The sequence below is a fragment of the Muntiacus reevesi genome, chromosome 1 (genome assembly GCF_963930625.1).
Source record: "Muntiacus reevesi chromosome 1, mMunRee1.1, whole genome shotgun sequence".
NCBI lineage: Eukaryota > Metazoa > Chordata > Mammalia > Artiodactyla > Cervidae > Muntiacus > Muntiacus reevesi.
This window is the reverse complement of record NC_089249.1, coordinates 112,850,186-112,872,093: the sequence shown is the minus strand read 5'-3', so window position 1 is coordinate 112,872,093 and position 21,908 is coordinate 112,850,186. Positions and strand designations below refer to the sequence as shown.

Sequence of the window (21,908 nt, the reverse complement as noted above, 5' to 3'; positions counted from 1 at the left end):
GGGCTGGGGACGCGGAGGGCAGAAGGCACACGCACTGGACTGGCGCCGGCGGAAACTGAGACTGGGACCGCAGAAGGGAGTGGGCGCGCTGCACCTGGGGAGACTGCGCCCATCAAGCGTCAAGCCCCTGGCTGCCTGGACCGCTCTGACGGGGGAAAGTACAAAGAGCAGGCGCATCTTTTTGTTCCGAACTTTTGTGGAACACCCGAGGGCTGGAACCGTGCGCAGCACGGGGCGCGCTCCATATAGAGCAGCCGGGAGCCTGAGCAGCACCAGCTCCTCCCCACAGCGCGACGGAACTAGCTACCTGAATAAGAGTCCACCTCCGCCTGCCTGTGTCAGGGCGGAAATGAGGCTCTGAAGAGACCGGCAAACAGAAGCCAAATAAACAAAGGGAACCGCTTCAGAAGGGACTGGTGCAACAGATTAAAATCCCTGTAGAAAACACTGACTACACCGGAAGGGGCCTGTAGATATCGAGAAGTGTAAGCTGGAACGAGGAGCTATCTGAAACTGAGCTGAACCCACACTGACCGCAACAGCTCCAGAGAAATTCCTAGATATATTTTTACTTTTTTGTTGTAAGTAAGAAAAAAAATTTTTTTTTTATTTTTTATTTTTTCTCTTTTATTTTCCTTTAAAATTCCCTATTCCTCCTCCATTACTCCTTAACTTTCATTTTCATAAATTTTTACGATTTTTTTAATTAGGGAAAATTTTTTTTTCTCTTTTTTCTCTTCTTTTTTTTTTCCTTTTTCTCTTCTATTTTCTATTTTTCTTTTTCTCTTATTTCTTTTAAAGTCCGCTAGTACTCCTCTACTACTCCTTAATTTTCATTTTCAATACACTATAACCTTACAAAAAAAAAAGGAAAAAAAAGAAGAGAAGCCCTATTTTTAAACCAAACCTCATATATATTTCTAAAATTTTTTTTTGGATGTTTTGGTTTTTGTCTTTAATATAGTATTTTTAAGAGTCTAACCTCTACTCTAGATTTTTAATTTTTGTTTTTCAGTATATGATATAAACTGTGAACATTTAAGAATCCAATATTCAGTTCCCATTTTTATTCAGGAGTGTGTTGATTATTCTCTCCCAATCTTGACTCTCTGTTTTCTACCTCAGAACACCTCTATTTCCTCCTTTCCCCTTCTCTTCCCAATCCAATTCTGTGAATCTTTCTGGGTGTCTGGGCTACAGAGAACACTCTGGGAACAGACAACTGCGTAGATCTGTCTCTCTCCTCTTGAGTCCCCCTTTTTCTCCTCCTGCTCATCTCTATCTCCCTCCTCCCTCTCCTCTTCTTCATGTAACTCTGTGAACCTCTCTGGGAGTCCCTAACGGGGGAGAATCTTTTCGCCATTAACCTAGAAGTTTTATTATCGGTGCTGTATAGTTGGAGAAGTCCTGAGACTACAGGAAGAATAAAACTGAAATCCAGAGGCAGGAGACTTAAGCCCAAAACCTGAGAACACCAGAAAACTCCTGACTAAATGGAACTTTAAGTAATAAGTGACCGTCCAAAAGCCTCCATACCTACACTGAAACCAACCACCACCCAAGAGCCAACAAGTTTTAGAGCAAGACATACCAAGCAAATTCCCTAGCAACGCAGGAACATAGCCCTGAACGTCAACATACAGACTGCCCAAGGTCACACCTAACACATAGACCCATCTCAAAACTCATTACTGGGCACTCCATTGCTCTCCAAAGAGAAGAAATCAAGTTCCACACTCCAGAACACCAACACAAGCTTCCCTAACCAGGAAACCTTGACAAGCCAATCATCTAACCCCACCCACTGGGTAAAATCTCCACAATAAAAAGGAACCACAGACCTCCAGAATACAGAAAGCCCATTCCAGAAACAGCAATCTAAACAAGATGAAAAGGCAGAGAAATACCCAACAGGTAAAAGAACATGAAAAGTGCCCACCAAGTCAAACAAAAGAGGAGGAGATAGGGAATCTACCTGAAAAAGAATTTACAATAATGATAATAAAAATGATCCAAAATCTTGAAAACAAAATGAAGTTACAGATAAATAGCCTGGAGACAAAGATTGAAAAGATGCAAGAAATGTTTAATAAAGACCTAGAAGAAATAAAAAAGAGTCAATTAAAAATGAATAATGCAATGAGATCAAAAACACTTTGGAGGGAACCAAGAGTAGAATAACGGAGACAGAAGATAGGATAAGTGAGGTAGAAGATAAAATGGTGGAAATAAATGAAGCAGAGAGGAAAAAAGAAAAAAGGATCAAGAGAAGTGAGGACAACCTCAGGGACCTCTGGGACAATGTGAAACACCCCAACATTCGAATCATAGAAGTCCCAGAAGAAGACAAAAAGAAAGGCCACGAGAAAATACTCGAGGACATAATAGCTGAAAACTTCCCTAAAATGGGGAAGGAAATAGTCACCCAAGTCCAAGAAACCCAGAGAGTCCCAAACAGGATAAACCCAAGGCGAAACACCCCAAGAAACATATTAATCAAATTAACAAAGATCAAACACAAAGAACAAATACTAAAAGCAGCAAGGGAGAAACAACAAATAACACACAAAGGGATTCCCATAAGAATAACAGCTGATCTATCAATAGAAACCCTCCAGGCCAGAAAGGAATGGCAGGACATACTGAAAGTAATGAAAGAGTATAACCTACAACCTAGATTACTGTACCCAGCAAGGATCTCATTCAGATATGAAGGAGAATTCAAAAGCCTTACAGACAAGCAAAAGCTGAAAGAATTCAGCACCACCAAACCAGCTCTTCAACAAATGCTAAAGGATCTTCTCTAGACAGGAAACACAGAAAGGCTGTATAAACGTGAACCCAAAACAACAAAGTAAATGGCAACGGGACCATGCCTATTAATAATTACCTTAAATGTAAATGGGTTGAATGCCCCAACCAAAAGACAAAGATTGGCTGAATGGATACAAAAACAAGACCCCTATATATGCTGTCTACAAGAGACCCACCTCAAAATAAGAGACACATACAGACTAAAAGTGAAGGGCTGGAAAAAAATATTTCACGCAAATGGAGACCAAAAGAAAGCAGGAGTCACAATACTCATATCAGATAAAATAGACTTTCAAATAAAGGATGTGAAAAGAGACAAAGAAGGACACTATATAATGATCAAAGGATCAATCTAAGAAGAAGATATAACAATTATAAATATATATGCACCCAACATAGGAACACCACAATATGTAAGGCAAACGCTAACGAGTATGAAAGAGGAAATTAATAGTAACACAATAATAGTGGGAGACTTTAATACCCCACTCACAACTATGGATAGATCAACTAAACAGAAAATCAAAAAGGAAACACAAACCTTAAATGATACAATGGACCAGCTAGACCTAATTGATATCTATAGGACATTTCACCCCAAAACAATCAACTTCACCTTTTTCTCAAGTGCACACGGAACCTTCTCCAGAATAGATCACATCCTGGGCCATAAAACTGGTCTTGGAAAATTCAAAAAAATTGAAATCATTCCAGTCATCTTTTCTGACCACAGTGCAGTAAGATAAGATCTCAATTACAGGAAAGAAATTGTTAAAAATTCAAACATATGGAGGCTAAATAACACGCTTCTGAATAACCAACAAATCATAGAAGAAATCAAAAAAGAAATCAAAATATGTATAGAAATGAATGAAAATGAAAACACAACAACCCAAAACCTATGGGACACTGTAAAAGCAGTGCTAAGGGGAAGGTTCATAGCATTACAGGCTTACATCAAGAAACAAGAAAAAAGCCAAATAAATAACCTAACTCTACACCTAAAGCAATTAGAGAAGGAAGAAATGAAGAACCCCAGGGTTAGCAGAAGGAAAGAAATCTTAAAAATCAGAGCAGAAATAAATGCAAAAGAAACTAAAGAGACCATAGCAAAAATCAACAAAGCTAAAAGCTGGTTTTTTGAAAAAAATAAACAAAATTGGCAAACCATTAGCAAGACTCATTAAGAAACAAAGAGAGAAGAACCAAATTAACAAAATTAGAAATGAAAAGGGTGAGATCACAACAGACAACACTGCAATACAAAGGATCATAAGAGACTACTACCAGCAGCTCTATGCCAATAAAATGGACAACTTGGATGAAATGGACAAATTCTTAGAAAAGTATAACTTTCCAAAACTGAACCAGGAAGAAATAGAAGATCTTAACAGACCCATCACAAGCCAGGAAATCGAAACTGTAATCAGAAATCTTCCAGCAAACAAAAGCCCAGGACCAGATGGCTTCACAGCTGAATTCTACCAAAAATTTAGAGAAGAGCTAACACCTATCTTACTCAAACTCTTCCAGAAAATTGCAGATGAAGGTAAACTTCCAAACTCATTCTATGAGGCCACCATCACCCTAATTCCAAAACCAGACAAAGATGCCACAAAAAAGGAAAACTACAGGCCAATATCACTGATGAACATAGATGCAAAAATCCTTAACAAAATTCTAGCAAACAGAATCCAACAATATATTAAAAAAAATCATACACCATGACCAAGTGGGCTTTATCCCAGGAATGCAAGGATTCTTTAATATCCACAAATCAATCAATGTAATACACCACATTAACAAATTGAAAGATAAAAACCATATGATTATCTCAATAGATGCAGAGAAAGCCTTTGACAAAATTCAACACTCATTTATGATTAAAACTCTCCAGAAAGCAGGAATAGAAGGAACATACCTCAACATAATAAAAGCTATATATGACAAACCCACAGCAAGCATCACCCTCAATGGTGAAAAATTGAAAGCATTTCCCCTGAAATCAGGAACAAGACAAGGGTGCCCACTCTCACCACTACTATTCAACATAGTGTTGGAAGTTTTGGCCACAGCAATCAGAGCAGAAAAAGACGTAAAAGGAATCCAGATAGGAAAAGAAGAAGTGAAACTCTCGCTATTTGCAGATGACATGATCCTCTACATAGAAAACCCTAAAGACTCTTCCAGAAAATTACTAGAGCTCATCAATGAATATAGTAAAGTTGCAGGATATAAAATTAACACACAGAAATCCCTTGCATTCCTATATACTAACAATGAAAAAACAGAAAGAGAAATTAAGGAAACAATACCATTCACCATTGCAACAAAAAGAATAAAATACTTAGGAGTATATCTACCTAAAGAAACAAAAGACCTATACATAGAAAACTATAAAACACTGATGAAAGAAATCAAAGAGGACCCAAACAGATGGAGAAACATACCGTGTTCATGGGTTGGAAGAATCAATATAGTCAAAATGGCTATTCTACCCAAAGCAATCTATAGATTCAATGCAATCCCTATCAAGCTACCAACGGTATTTTTCACAGAACTAGAACAAATAATTTCACAATTTGTATGGAAATATAAAAAACCTCGAATAGCCAAAGTAATCTTGAGAAAGAAGAATGGAACTGGAGGAATCAACTTGCCTGACTTCAGACTCTACTACAAAGCCACAGTCATCAAGACAGTATGGTACTGGCACAAAGACAGAAATATAGATCAATGGAACAGAATAGAAAGCCCAGAGATAAATCCACGAACCTATGGACACCTTATCTTTGACAAAGGAGGCAAGGATATACAATGGAAAAAAGACAACCTCTTTAACAAGTGGTGCTGGGAAAACTGGTCAACCACTTGTAAAAGAATGAAACTAGAACACTTTCTAACACCATACACAAAAATAAACTCAAAATGGATTAAAGATCTAAATGTAAGACCAGAAACTATAAAACTCCTAGAGGAGAACATAGGCAAAACACTCTCCGACATAAATCTCAGCAAGATCCTCTATGACCCACCTCCCAAAATATTGGAAATAAAAGCAAAAATAAACAAATGGGACCTAATGAAACTTAAAAGCTTCTGCACTACAAAGGAAACTATAAGTAAGGTGAAAAGACAGCCCTCAGATTGGGAGAAAATAATAGCAAATGAAGAAACAGATAAAGGATTAATCTCAAAAATATACAAGCAATTCCTGCAGCTCAATTCCAGAAAAATAAATGACCCAATCAAAAAATGAGCCAAATATCTAAACAGACATTTCTCCAAAGAAGACATACAGATGGCTAACAAACACATGAAAAGATGCTCAACATCACTCATTATAAGAGAAATGCAAATCAAAACCACAATGAGGTACCATTACACGCCAGTCAGGATGGCTGCTATCCAAAAGTCTACAAGCAATAAATGCTGGAGAGGGTGTGGAGAAAAGGGAACCCTCTTACACTGTTGGTGGGAATGCAAACTAGAACAGCCACTATGGAAAACAGTGTGGAGATTCCTTAAAAATCTGGAAATAGAACTACCATATGACCCAGCAATCCCACTCCTGGGCATACACACTGAGGAAACCAGATCTGAAAGAGACACGTGCACCCCAATGTTCATCGCAGCACTGTTTATAATAGCCAGGACATGGAAGCAACCTAGATGCCCATCAGCAGATGAATGGATAAGGAAGCTGTGGTACATATACACCATGGAATATTACTCCGCCGTTAAAAAGAATTCATTTGAATCAGTTCTAATGAGATGGATGAAACTCGAGCCCATTATACAGAGTGAAGTAAGCCAGAAAGATAAAGAACATTACAGCATACTAACACATATATATGGAATTTAGAAAGGTGGTAATGATAACCCTATATGCAAAACAGAAAAAGAGACACAGAAGTACAGAACAGACTTTTGAACTCTGTGGGAGGTGAGGGGGGGATGTTTCGAAAGAACAGCATGTATATTATCTATGGTGAAACAGATCACTAGCCCAGGTGAGATGCATGAGACAAGTGCTCGGGCCTGGTGCACTGGGAGGACCCAGAGGAGTCGGGTGGAGAGGGAGGTGGGAGGGGTGATCGGGAAGGGGAATACGTGTAACTCTATAGCTGATTCATGTCAATGTATGACAAAACCCACTGAAATGTTGTGAAGTGATTGGCCTCCAACTAATAAAATAAAATTTAAAAAGAAAAAAAAAGGAATGCTGTGGTACATATACACCATGGAATATTACTCAGCCATTAAAAAGAATTCATTTGAATCAGTTCTAATGAGATGGATGAAACTCTAGCCCATTATACAGAGTGAAGTAAGCCAGAAAGATAAAGACCAATACAACATACTAACGCATATATATGGAATTTAAAAAGATGGTAACGATAACCCTATATGCAAAACAGAAAAAGAGACACAGATGTACAGAACAGACTTTGGGACTCTGTGGGAGAAGGCGAGGGTGGGATGTTCTGAGAGAATAGCATTGAAACAAGTATACTATCAAGGGTGAAACATCACCAGTCGAGGTTAGATGCATGAGACAAGTGCTCAGGCCTGGTGCACTGGGAAGACCCAGAGGGATGGGATGGGGAGGGAGGGGGGACGGGGGATCGGGATGGGGAACACATGTAAATCCATGGCTGATTCATGTCAGTGTAAATCCATGGCTGATTCATGTCAGTGTATGGCAAAAACCACTACAATATTGTAAAGGAATTAGCCTCCAACTAATAAAAATAAATGGAAAAAAAATAAATGAAAAAAAAAACAATTAATTTTCTTTACCAATTTACTTTCATTTCTCTTGTTTTAATCCTTCCTTCCATTGGAAATCTGGAAATAAACAAGGCAAACTTTTATTATTATTACTTATTTTAGCTGAGTGAAACCTTTTTAAAAATTATTTTAAACATTTAATTTCTGTACCTGATAGTTACCCGATTTGGATCTTTGTTCAAAGTATTCAATGCTTTCTTTTCATTTATTCTTAATTGTACATCTAGAAATTCCTTGCAGCTGGCTATCATTGTGACCTATAAAATTTCAGCATTTGTTCATTTGGTTATGTCTATTCTTTACTTCTTTTCTCTCATTTATTTTTCTGTACTTATTTATTTTTAATGCTGCTTTGGGACATCACATTTAGCACATTTTGCCTTATACATTTTGCTTCTTTAAGGATTCACTCATTCACTGACAAATATTTACAAACACCTGTTATATATGCCAGACTCTGCTACACACTGGGACTATAGCACTAAGACTGTAAAGATTAACAAGACGAAATTTAAAATATTCAGCCTAGCATGTATCATATGATAAGCACTCGATAAATGAAGATTTCATTACTACCACTATTACTACTATTATATTATTGTTCAGGCTTCTATAGTTTGCAAATTGTTATACTTACTGAGGATAAGTTTTTAATAAAAAAGAATGCTGTTGGTATAAAGAAATTTGTATTCTAGAACCTACCTAATTCTCCCAGATGATTTTGAGCAAAGCACTCTGCTTTGAGTTCTCACACCTGTAAAATGAAACTAGCACCTTTTCTAATTCTAATTCTCTTTTACACTTACAGAACTCAAAATCAGAGAGGTTAAAGTTAACTCGATTTCTTCTCAGTTAAGAATAACATTCAACACAACACTGTAAATCAACTATACTTCAATAAAAAGTAAATTAGAAGAGTATTCACATGAAAATACAAGACTTCTACTCATCAATTTTTGTACAATTTTTAGTATCAATATAATAATCTTATTGCAATAATCAACTTAGATATTTTAAATAAAAAGTTTAAGTTGAGAATAAATATAAAAGTCATGTTTCATGTTCATATCCCCAGATAAGGAAGGAAGAAGCAATATAGATACAGGTGCCAAAACTATGACTATGCTTCTATTCACTGCTGTAGCTACAAAGGTACCCCACTGGCAATATTTTAGGATAGCTTGGGATAGCTTGTTTTTACTTCCCATTTCCTCCAAAATTAGTTCTTTTTTCTGGCCTATCATCAATACTATTCTCTTTCTACTGTTATTGTTATCCTGATGCAAAGGATTTAGGGAAGAGTTGCAAGTAATAGGCATGTGTCTTTCATTCACAGCAGACTTTCCTAATATATCATGCCACACCATCTTGGAATCATTCTCAACATATTTATACTTGGTAGCAACTACCAAGGTAATCAGAATTATCACGTAAGTTGAAAGGTAGTTGCTATCCTTTCTTCGGGTATGTATATAAATTTTCTTAGCCCTAATACAAAGATGCTATTGGAAATATAGTCTAAGGAGTAATATTCCACATTTAAATTTAATTAATATTCCATAATTAAAGGCAAATAAAGAGGAAAAATATAAGCACTACTAGAAATGCTTTCTTTTCTGCTCATTTATTCTTAAATTGCATTTATTCTACAAATCAGTTGTTTCACCCAATATTATTTTATACTATATCATTGTATACTTATTTTCTTGTGAAAATTAATTTACCAGATCTGACAAAGTTTCTTTTCCACTGATTGTACAAAATTTCTTCACTGTCTCAAACGTAATATAATACCAAGCCATCAATCTTCCTGCCTCTGTAGAGAGAGATGGAAAAATAAACATTCCAAATCAGCTGATACAACTTCCATTTTCATCAGTTTAACACACATTTCTTTAGCATCTCTACTGTGCCTTTAATAGCATCAGGTAGAAAAGACACCGAAAAATCTAGAAAACAGTTTCTGGAAGCTACAGTTTAGCTGGGGAGATAGTCACATGTGAAATAGCTAGAGGAGAGGACAAAATTCAGTTAATAATAATGTTTACATATACCAACTTATGTACTGAGGAGATTAAGCCTAAGAGAATGGTCAGTGTGGGATTGCCTCCTACAGAAAATGGGCTTTGAGTAGCATTTTAAAGTAAGCTATAGGCCTTAGCAGAAAGAAATACAGCCATTATGACCTCAGGAAAGAACAAGACTTGTTTATCAAAAGAGTAAAGTTAAAAAAAAAATAAAAAAAATTAAAAATTAAAAAATAAAATAAAAAGTAAAAAAAAAAAAGAAAATAAAAGAAAATAAAAAGTCTTCAAAAAAAAAAAAAAAAACAAAAGAGTAAAGTTAAAAAGACTATCTTTAAAATACTCTAAAGAGAGATATAGCTTAATAAACATACAACTACAAATTCAGGTCAAATTGACCTGCTTGAAATACTTGAGCTACCATTTACTAGTTATTAGGTAATCATGTGCAGGTTACTAGTTTCTTAAAGTAATAGGGGAATGATAGAAGCATGCATCTCATATGTTTGTCATGAAGAAAAATAAATATAATAATATACACATAGTACTTAACACAGTGCTTAACATTAAATAAATGTTGCCTACTTTTATTATCAAAACATGATGAGTGATAGAATATGGAGACTCTGAAAGATCCCTGAAATGCTATTAAAGGAGCTTAGATTTTGGTTCTGATTTGTAAAATAACAGAGGACCACTTAAAATTCTTGAGCATTATTTTAATGAAATTGGAATTTGAAACTAAATTGTTTTGGAAATAAAACATTAGCTTGGCTAAGGGTAGGAGGATGGGCAGAGTGAGGATAAGTAATTGATGAAATGGAATTCATTTAAAAGGTTACTGGCTTCAATTATAAGTTGTCAAAAAACAGCACAAAAAATTTCAGTGAACACACAGAAAACAGCTGAGAAGAGGAAAATGGTATACTGCTTCTCAAGGAAAGGTCTAATATTTACCTATGTGCTACAGGTTTTGCTGAAGAATAAAGAAGATATTCCATTCTAAGATATTCCATCACTTAGAGTCATCAGGAACAAGGTACAGTGGACAGAACTTAACCTCAGGAGTAGCTACTTTCTCAGTTAGGAGTCTAATGAACATGTTCACCCAAAACGTGAGTAATGCAGTGGTTCATAAAAGTGATATTCTAAGAGCTGTGTGTGAGACAGGAGAATATGACTACCAAGGGAACTAGTATATAGTATATTTGAAAGTGAAAGTTGCTCAGTCTTGTCCGACTCTTTGTGACCCCATGGACTATACAGTCCATGGGATTCTCCAGGCCAGAATACTGGAGTAAGTAGCCATTCCCTTACCAGGGGATCTTCCCAACCCAGGGATCTAACCCAGGTCTCCTGCATTGCAGGCGGATTGTTTACCACCTGAGCCTTGCTCCTCTTATCCTGCGCTGTGTCATGCTAAGTTGCTAGGGTTGTGTCTGACTCTGTGACCCTACAAACTGCAACCCACCAGGCTCCTCTGTCCATGGGATTCTCCAGGCAAAGAGTACTGGAGTGGGCTGCCATGCCCTCCTCCAAGGGATCTTCCTGACCTAGGATCGAACCCCTGTCTCTTATGTTTCCTGCATTGGCAGGTGGGTTCTTCACCACTAGTCACCTGGGAAGCCCCTTCTTATCTTAGATGTTTATATATTACTATAGGGTATTTCCCTGCTGGAGAAAATGAAAGTTTTTGAGAAAAGGCTTATATTTGCTGGCTGATTAGTAAGAATGAAAGTTACCTAGCTAAGGTATATAAATAACCTAGAAATGACTATGAAGAAAATCAGTCAAGGGAGACAGAATGGAAAGAATTTTAAAAGATTTGCACGTGAAGAGAGAAAATAAAGAGACAACTCGCTATCAATATAGCTTTTGAATGGTAAGTATTTTCATAGTAGCAAACATAGGGTATTTCAAAGTAGAAGTCATAGAGTTGGAGTGAGGAAGGGAACTAGAGGTGATGAGAATGCACCTCTCGTATCTCCTCCTGCAAGAAGGGCTCTGATGGATGGTTTCGGCTGCTGTGTTATGAATCTATCATATGTACACACCAAGATCACACTTTTCATGAGGTGCTCCAAACAAATGACTGAGCATGGCAGGAATATTAAGGTTGACCTTAATGGGACTCCTTGAATGGGCAACTTTGAATTGAAGATTCCCCATCAACTTTGTTGAATGGTCTTTGGACTGCAATGCAGGCCAAAATTCTCCTTCCTTTTATCTTTCCTTCCTTTCCTTCTTCCTTCCTTCTCTCTCCTTCATAGAGGTTAAGATTTGCATCCCAGTATTATGATTACAAATTAAAAAGGCAAAAGCAAGAAGCAGAATTACTGGAACATACAGACTAATTTAATACAAAAAAATACACAAAGAGATAAAAGAAAATAATAGTAAAACAAAGGATCATGAAGTCATAAAAAAGAATTAATTAGAAATAATATGCAAAGAACTAACATGATATTTATCTGGGAGGGCACTTAAAACCAAAAGAATAAGCACACGCAAAATATTTATAAAAAATGACCACATACGGGTCCATAAAACAAGTCTCAACAAATCTCAAAAGACTGAAATCATACAGAGAACATTATCTGATACAAAGCAACTGTATCACATATCAAGAACAGTGACAATGAAACTAGAAAAGAAAAATAATTAGAAAACCATCAGATGTACAGAAGTTACAAACCAGATTTCCAAATAATCCATAGGTCAAAGAAGAAACAGTGGAAATTAGAAAATACAACAAACTGATTGATAATGAAACTATTACAAACCAGTTAATAAAAATTCTTTTTTATTTATTTTTATTTATTTTTATTTTTTAGTTCTACCAGTTTATTGCTACCAACCCATCTCCCTCCACTCTCGTGCACACATGCTCAGTCATGTAATCCCATGTACTTCAGCCCGCCAGACTCCTCTGTCCATGGATTCTTCCAGGCAAGAATACTGGAGTGGGTTGCCATTTCCTTCTCCAAAAAATTCTTATCCTTAAATAAATACATAGTATTCCTATATTTTTATGTAAACCTTTATTTCCTATAAATATATAGTATATGCATTCCTATAAATTCTCGTATAAAACTGCATACTAAACAACACTTATTGAAAAAAAGTATTGAGGTAAACAACAAATTCATACAACATTGTAACAAAAGAACTAACCTAAATAATCCTAATAAAAATACTAGCACAGTAAAAATACATGTTAAATTCCTCATAAAGAAATAAGTACATTCATGTATATATAACACTTTGTGTGTGTTTAAAGTAACTGAATGGTTTAAGGTGTAACAAGAGTTGAGGATGCTGAGTTAATAAACACAAAGGACAAAATATCCAATGATTGTGAATTGCATAATACGTGTTTTCAAAGTAGAATATATGACCAACCTCAGCACACAGGAGTAGGTAAAGGGCATCATGCACAATAATTCTTCTGACAATTCAGCTGCATTCAGCTAGAAAGTATATTTTATGTTAAGCTGCTGTGATGCTAAATTTTATGTGTCAACTTAACTGGGCCATAGGCTGCCCAGATACTTGGTCAAATATTATGCTGGGTGTGTTTGTAAGGATGTTTCTGGATAACATTAACATTGAATTGATACACTGAACACTGATAGAATATTAGTGTTCTTTGCAATATTAATGGATATTCCATTTAGAACATTTCTCTGGGCAAATAAAAATGTAAAAATCCTAGGCTAACTATTTTGGCTCTTTCTTACTGCCTTTCCTCTTAGCACATTTAATATGCCATTGAACCCCATGAATCTCCTAAAGAAGATAGTTTAGAATAAAACTGCATTCTCTGTTTCAGTTTGGAATCTCTTCCCTACACCTTCAGAATACACACTGAGATAAACTGTGAGTATGACACAAAGATCTGAATAGATTTTCACTATATTATTTATTGAAATATCACTCCCAGGGCAGTAGTTCTCAATTTTATGTGCAAAAAATGCATCCAGGGTTCAAGCTTAAAATCTAAATTACCCAGGTTTTACTCCTAGAAGTTGAGGATTTTAAGTCTGGAGTAGGGCTCATTAGTTTCATTTTTAACATAACAGCACTCTCAGATGATTTTGAGTGTAAGTAGTTAACCCAGCCACACTTAGGAAACATTACTCTGCTATGTGATAAGGAATATTTTCAGTTCCAAGACTGGATTGTCCTTTTGGACACATCCTGCCTAGACATGCAATGAGTGAGGAGTGAAAGAGAAACCAAAGACATCAAATATTTCATAATTTTAGGCTTAACAAACCGGTTAGGCTATTGAGAAGGAGGGGCAAGTAGAGATATTTTCCTAACCTTGGACAAAAGAGAGCAATAACTCATGTTTTCAGAATTTTTTTTCCTATAAATGTTCACTATCCTATTTGATCATCATAACAACCTAATAAGGTAAATATATATATCATATATTCCTGTAATATATATTTTTATTTTGCAAATATATATTAGTACTAAGGCTTAGTGAGTTTAAGGTCCCAGCTAGCATAGTAACAGAAACGGAACTGAAATCCAGGTATTTGAAACAAAGATTTTATGTTCATATCATTGTACAGTATTCCAGGTCAAATTAATGGTTATATGCTCCTGAGTGTCAAATTTCATGTCATATATGTAAGAAAAGATTTCCAATAGAAAATTAATGGTCAAATGTTACAGTAAAGGTGAAAGACCAAGATCAAAACCACAATTACATAATGACTATAAGCTTAAGCTGTGAAGGTAAATTATGTTTTCAAAGAAATTATCATAAACTGAAAATAAAGGTCCAACATCTGCATGTTTAAGAAGCCCATTATAAGGCAAAAAAAGTCAGCAAACAGAAATTCATTAAAGAAGCAAAAAAAGAGAATCAAAAGCAAGTTAAAAAGAATAAAATTAATCAAGTAGTATTCACTGATGATGAAGAAAGACAGCAAATAGTATATCAATTATTAGGTATGTTTAAAGGCAGAAGAAATGGTATCAGTGGATTCAAGAAGTTCCACAGGGAAAGAATGACAGTGGGAATAAGATTCTTGAGAATTAAAGTATATAAAGAATAGATGATTAAGTTATATTAGTGATCCATCCTATTGTATAGCACAGGAGGTACTCTACTCAGTACTCTGTGGTGACCTAAAAGGGAAAGAAATCCAAAAAAGAGGGAATATATTAATATGTATATGTATAGCTGATTCACTTTGCTGTACAGTAGAAACTGAAATACAACATTGTAAAGCAACCATATGCCAATAAAAATTTTTTTAAAATAAAGTGACAGGGTTAAAAATAAAAAAGGAAGAAGTTATATTAGCGATTCTCATGCCTCCTCAGTGAGACATCCTAGAATACAAAGAAGGTAATTGTCACAAACAAATTAGATTTACCAGAATGAGGACCATGGGAGAAGAAAAAAAAAGTTATAAATCTAGGGCTGAAAGTTAGGGTGGTAAATTGTTTTTAAAAACCTCATACAAATAAAGACATGACACAAAATCATACATTGCTATGGTATGGTTGCAAGTACAGAAAAATGCATTTAAAAATAGAAGGAGACATGAAATGTTAGATAGTCATATATTGATTTTTTCAAACTTTTCTATGCTTCCCAATTTTTATTAGGCAAAGTCTCTCTTTTAAAAAAGATTAATTCGTTATAATGAAGTCAATATTTTTCCCCAAGAAACTTCTAATCATGTGTGCTAAAAACTACAAAACATTCTTTATTGCTTCTATTATACCCTATATAGAATCAAACTCTTTCTACCCCCTTCTGATGTCTATGTTAGAAGCTTTCTCTATCTCCTTTATACTTTAATAAAACTGTATTACACACACACACACAAAAGAGAGAGGCAGAGACAGAGAGAGAAAGAGAAGGCACCCCAAGTAACCATCTTTATAAGCCTTGTTTGAATAAGTAAGAATTGACAAAAGGTTAGCTACAAGAGTTACAATGGGACTGAAGCAACCCAAAGATTTGAACTTTTCAATCCTCTGCTAAAAGTCACCAAAGTTAGTGGACACAAATTTCATGCCTGTCAAAAAGGCAGCTCTCTAATCTTATAAATAGGACTCATATAAATTTATCATGCTAATAATGATGATACCCTGTTGAGAACTGAAACCACAATTTAATTTTACCATCATCTAAATTTTAGTGGAACAAATGTTTACATTTAGTCTTAATTGTTAAATTTACTAACAACAATGAAAAAATTACCAGTTGGTTTGAAATTAATATCCTCATCCATTTTTATCAGGTCCAGAGATGACAAATCATTCAGATTCTTCAAACACAATTCTGTTCAATTGTAAAAAACACATTTTAACTTTAGTAAAATAAAGAAGCAACAAAAAACAGAATTTATTATTAAATATTCTGTAGTTGTGTTTCTGTGTAATTTTTCTGGGAAGAACTGTAGTCCCTACTTAAGTGGTAAAAACAAAACAAACGAAAAAATCTTATTTAAACAAAAGAGCCACCTAATACACTGAAAAATTTTTCTAACAATAAAATTAATAAAAATAACACTCAAGTGATAGCATTTACAACTTAAAATGATATATTTGTATTACCTCATTTAATCCTCAAAAAGACCTGAATGAAATTGAAGGTTTAGGCTATGTAAAAATGTGAGATATGTTCCAAGAATAAAGAGAGTGCAAGGACCTGAAGGGGAACAGCTTGATGTGGGTAAGGAACAACAAGATAGCCAATTCGGACAGAGTGGAAAAAAGGAGGGAGAAGTGACAAGAGATGAAGTCAGAGAAGCAGGCAAGGGGATATCAAACAGGACTTTGTGGTGAAGGTTTGCATTTTACTCTAAGTGTGATGGTAAAGCTGCTTCCCAGGTGGTGCTAGTGGTAATGAACCCTCCTGCCAATGCAGGGGACCTAAGAGATGTGGGTTTGATCCTGGGTCAGGAAGATCCCCTGGAGGAGGCCCCTGCAACCCACTCCAGTATTCTTGCCTGGAGAATTCCATGGACAGAGGAGCCCAGCTGGCTATAGTCCATAGGGTCACAAAGAGTCGGACACGACTAAAGTGTTTAGCAAACACACACATTGGTAAAGCTACTGGAGAATACAGAGCAAGAAAATATAACCAAATTTAGGAAACAGCATAATCTATGCTAAGGATCCTTCCTAAGAAATTTAAGGCACACCTCCAAGGAAACTAAAACATTCTATCCAGTTACATAATAAATTGAGCTATTCATTATAGGGAAAAATTAGCCACTCTATAATAACTGAAAATAAGACAAATATGAACTGTTACCAATAGTTAAGAAAAGTTAAATCATTACAGTTACCAGAATATAGCAAGATATTTCTTGGTAATAGTTCATGAAGTATTTCTCATTTCATGTGTATTTGATCATTTTGATAAAAAAAAAAAATACGCTTTTAAAACTCCATTTCAAATTTAGTCAACACAGAAAGCATAATACAACTATTTTACAGATCTGTTTCTCAACAGCAGCATTATTAATGTAAGCTATCACTTATCAGCATTTTTAACAATATATTTATTCTTTAAGAATGATAATTTTATTACTTCATCCTTATCTCTGAATTTTTATTTGCCATATGTGTATATACAAGTAGAGAATAAATTAAAATTGGCTAAATATTTTTAGGGATCTAACAGTTTTTTCTTTTACTGGAAGACAGTCTCAGTACAATGTAGAGGCAACAATTTCTATTCCTAATAAATGCTCAACAATCTTCTGATATTTTCAAAGATATGTAATGAAATACTGAGTTCAAAAATGAAGGAATGAAAATACTCATTTCAAAAATGAGATAATGAAATTAACTGAAAACTAAAACAGGTTGACAGGAATACTTCATTAGCACAGACTGGGATAAGAAGCCCATAATCAAGCTAGGCTTATATTTTCAATTAAAATTAAATTAGAAAAGGAAAATAAATAATAAAATTGTATATCTGTAGGCAACATTTCCAAAGACCAGGATCATTTTTAAAAATAAATTAACATGTCATACAAAGGAAGATATTCTGATAAAATTAATAGATTAATTCAGAAAAAAAAGTGTATGTGCAAAGCTTTATTTACCTGTGAAAAAAGAAATCTATATATTTTTTCTGCAAATAAAGTAATTTTAAAAAATATTTTACCATACTATTCCTATTTTCATAATAACTAGACCTTTTCATTAAAATTTACAGAATATAATTTTTTTAGAAGGAACTGCATCTAACCTTGTAATTTTGATTCAATTCCATCTTTGCTCAATCCAGATGCAAAACCTATATAAGTTATGAAAATTTATTAAAAATAGAATGAGATTTATTCATCCTTAGAGGCTTACTTTGATATCCCAGTTAACTAGAAAACAGTAGTCTAACTAAATCTTAAATAGAAAAAAAAAGTACCTTAAAGTTAAAAAAAAAGTTTAAAGATCTATAGAAAATAACCACTGTTGTGAAATCCTTTCAATATCAGTTGACTTTCTTTTGTTAATTTTATTGTATAACAGTGACCAGGAATACTACATGTATTTTTTCCTTTTACAGACCTGAAACTTTTGAACCTGTGGAATTAGAATGGTATTATAGCAAGTCAGGTTTTAATTTGATATTCTGCAATCCCAAATATTTTTACTTTATAATCTTTACCACATGAAAGAACCCTCTAGAAGCAACATAACCATAGGTGTTAGCTTTAGAAGGAAGATGAAAATTCCAGCAGCAACAGTATTACCATATATTTTGGTTTGAACACCAGTTCAGACAAAATTCAAAAACTGTTTTTTATTTTAGCCACCAGGGAAGCCCTTTAACTTATCTTAAATAGTTCTAAGCATTTAAAAACTTTACTGGAGACAATTTTTTTCTAAAAGGTTTATTTTTAACAGTGTTGATTTCAAGCCTTATTAAAGGACTAGAAGTAAAACATAAAGATTTCTCATGTTTGTCTACTCTTGCCTCTAAATGTATTTGTTATAGTTGTTACTTTTACTTCTGCTACCTATTAGCTTCTATAATCTAGTCTGTGACCTATTAGTAAAAAATAGGCCCAATTGGCTTGATAAAATTACTACTCTTCAAAATCAAAGTAACAAACCATAATGAGATGGATTTTTCAAGGCTCTGATATAAAGCAAGGTTGATCGTATCCACTCCAAAGCAATATTCACATTTGTGATAGTATGCAATACTATCTCTGCATTTAAATGCTCAATAAGATGTCTGTGCAAACTAGTGGGGAAAAAAATTTTTTCATTAGTAATATGTATTTCAGTGTCATAAAACTCATTGTTTAGAATAATATTTGAATAATTTAATGATATAGTTGAATATAACTGAATAATATTGCTACTTTAATAATTCACGAAACTTAATTTAATTTTCAAAAATATGAGTAAACCTTAACGTCAGTTTTACTTTTCAAAAGTTATAGATTTCTTTCTACTCCATGACTCTAGAAGACAATATTCCTTTAAAAAAACGGTGGGGAATAGATTACATCCTATTTTCCCCAAGAGTATGATAATCAAAGACTTTACTAAAAGGTCTCAGGTTACCTGTCTCCTATTATTATGCAAATTTTAAAGATGTGAAAATTATATTCCTCTCATTACTAATTTGGCCTTTTTAACAAGAATACATGCAACTGCATGCTGATAAACAATGCTAAACAACTATTACACTGTCTTTTACTAACTATTAATTTCTTAAAAGAATAAACTTTCTAATTAGGTTATTGAAAAATTCCAAGAAAATGGCCTTAGAAAATCCCTAATCTATTAAAAGGAAAAATACAAGACATACTAACATTATTTTTTGGAATATTTTTAATATTACCTGCTTTCTACAGTGTCACTGCAAGCTAGCATCTGAATATACTTCTCTTTTGTGCTTAACCGAGTCATAATAACTGCAGTAGCTGTAGTGTCAAACTGGAAGAAAAAAAAAGGGAGACATTTAATAAAGAAAAGTACATGTTGATACCAGTTTTCTTCAATAACTCAAGATTTTCATTTTATATTAAACAATTGCCTGTCCTAAATAACAGGTCAAAAAGACCTTAAAAATGCTTCTGAATTGAATGTTAACTGAAAATTTACCTTAAAATCCTCCCAATAATATAGACATAAAAATACACTTTGGTTTCAATGTAACAATTCTGGCAATAGTAAAACCAAAACAAACTTAGGTAACTGGTTAAAAGCTGCAAGATTTGGTGTAATTCACATATAATCTAAATTATCCTATAAAAATTATAAATTTGTATAACATAATATTTTGTTATTCTCTGAAAAGACATTCCTCCTAAATTTTACCTTAGTACATATATGAATGACTTTTTCATTCAAGAATTTGTCAGATTAGGCCATGTTTTGTAATGTATATGGGCTGATTTTTAATTGTCACAATATCTGGGTACCACTACTGGCATTTTGTGATAGGATCCAGGGATGCTACATGTTCTGCAATGTATGAGTCCTATGCAACAAAAAACAGTCCCATCCAAAATGCCAACGGCATTTCCATTCAGTATAAAAAGCAAACAAAACAAAAAAATCTCCAAAGCCAAAAAAAAAACAAAACCCCAACCCCAAAACCCTGTAACAGCATATATATTCACAAACTCAATCATTCATCAACAAGTAGGAGTTCAGAGGGAGTGAAAGGAGTACTTGAGATTTGTGAAGAGAGCTATGTGGGACTTTTGGTGAGATTTGTTTTACTTCTACTCCTCCATGAAAGTAGTAGATTTTCTTAGTTACATTTATTTTTAAACCTACTCTAAATGTGAAATATTAATCTTTCATTTAACAAAGAATACACATTTCTTTTTGCTTTTTACATTGTCTTTAAAATGAATTACACCCTTACTTGAGGTCGACCAGCTCTACCAATCATCTGTAGAATATCTGTTTCACTGTATTCTTCAAACATTCCTCCAGCATAATGCATTGTAGATTTTATAACCACTAGGTGAGCTGGCAAATTGACTCCCATGGCTAAGGTACTGGTAGTAACTATCAAATTAAAGAATATTATTTTCAAGTCATATAACTTTATTGTTTCAAGTAAAAGTTTTCTTATAAAAGATATATTTTTATAAATGTATAACAATAAAAACTTATATATAGGAAATTTAGAATAAAAAGAAAGAAAAGAACATCACCATGTAAAATAATATATCTTAAAGCTGAAAAACTACTAATTCCTATTTTTCAAACTGCACAGTGTTTGCTAAAATAATAAAGAACTAAAACTGCAAGAGAGTTTACTGTAGCACGTATTTATATGGGTAGTTATATAATTTAGATTCTTGGAAGAAAAACAGAAATAAGTAAGAATACCTGAGTTTTTTCTTTTTTTCTCTTAAAATATTTTCCAAAAGATCTTACAATATCCACAAGAAAAAGGTTTACTTACAAAGAACTGGTATATCTCCAATAGTAAAAGCTCCTTCAACTACTTTTCTATCTGACAGTTCCATACCAGCATGATGATAAGCAACACCATGTATTAAGATATCTACAAAAGAAAAATGTCATCTGTCATGTACTTTTAAAGTTAATTAGTAATTGGTTCCTTTTATCTATAGCTGAAAATGTGATTTATAAATTATCTCTAAACCTACCTCTCAGTTTTGAATCTTTTATGGAATATGCGCACTTTTGTAACCTATTTAAAAAACACAAAATTATTGTTTTTCCTATTAGCATAAAAAACTTGGATAGTGTATTACTTAATTATTTTGAAGATTACAGATATCAAAATATGTTTATAACATCATTTTTCAAAAACCATCTTCAATAAGTAAAGACTATCTAACTTTCACACTGAGAAGTCCCTAATTTTACAACTAGGCAAAACAAAAACAAAATCCCTTATATAATCCAATTTTTAAAAGGGCAGAGGACCTGAATAGACTTTTTTTTTCCAAAGATGACATCAAAAAAAAAAAAAAGATGACATCCAAATGGACAACAGGACAAGAAAAGGTGCTCAACATCACTAATCATCAGGGAAGTGCAAATCAAAACGACAATGAGACACCACCTCACACCTGTCAGAATGGCTATTATCAAAAAGACAACAAATAACAAGTGCTGATGAAGATATGGAGGGAAGGGAATCCTTGTGCACTGCTGGTGGGAATATAAAGAAATGCAGCCACTATGGAAAACAATATGGAGATTTCACACAAGTTTTAAAATAGAACTACCATATGATCCAGCAATTTCATTCCTAGGTATTTATTCAACAAAAATAAAAAC

The 21,908-nt window shown here is 34.0% G+C and overlaps 1 protein-coding gene across 1 annotated transcript in view; it reads right to left on the bottom strand.

Moving 5' to 3' along the window:
• The window catches only part of HFM1 (helicase for meiosis 1), a 122,391-nt gene that overhangs the window by 55,541 nt on the left and 44,942 nt on the right, over positions 1-21,908 (bottom strand). The window contains exons 15-24 of the mRNA XM_065905402.1: positions 21,269-21,312; positions 21,061-21,162; positions 20,512-20,657; positions 19,477-19,571; positions 18,737-18,870; positions 17,872-17,919; positions 15,865-15,945; positions 9,333-9,424; positions 7,759-7,865; positions 7,618-7,665 (exon numbers count right to left, since the gene is read on the bottom strand). Coding sequence (XP_065761474.1) covers positions 7,618-7,665; positions 7,759-7,865; positions 9,333-9,424; positions 15,865-15,945; positions 17,872-17,919; positions 18,737-18,870; positions 19,477-19,571; positions 20,512-20,657; positions 21,061-21,162; positions 21,269-21,312 — 897 coding nt within the window. The remainder of the gene's footprint in view (positions 1-7,617; positions 7,666-7,758; positions 7,866-9,332; positions 9,425-15,864; positions 15,946-17,871; positions 17,920-18,736; positions 18,871-19,476; positions 19,572-20,511; positions 20,658-21,060; positions 21,163-21,268; positions 21,313-21,908) is intronic.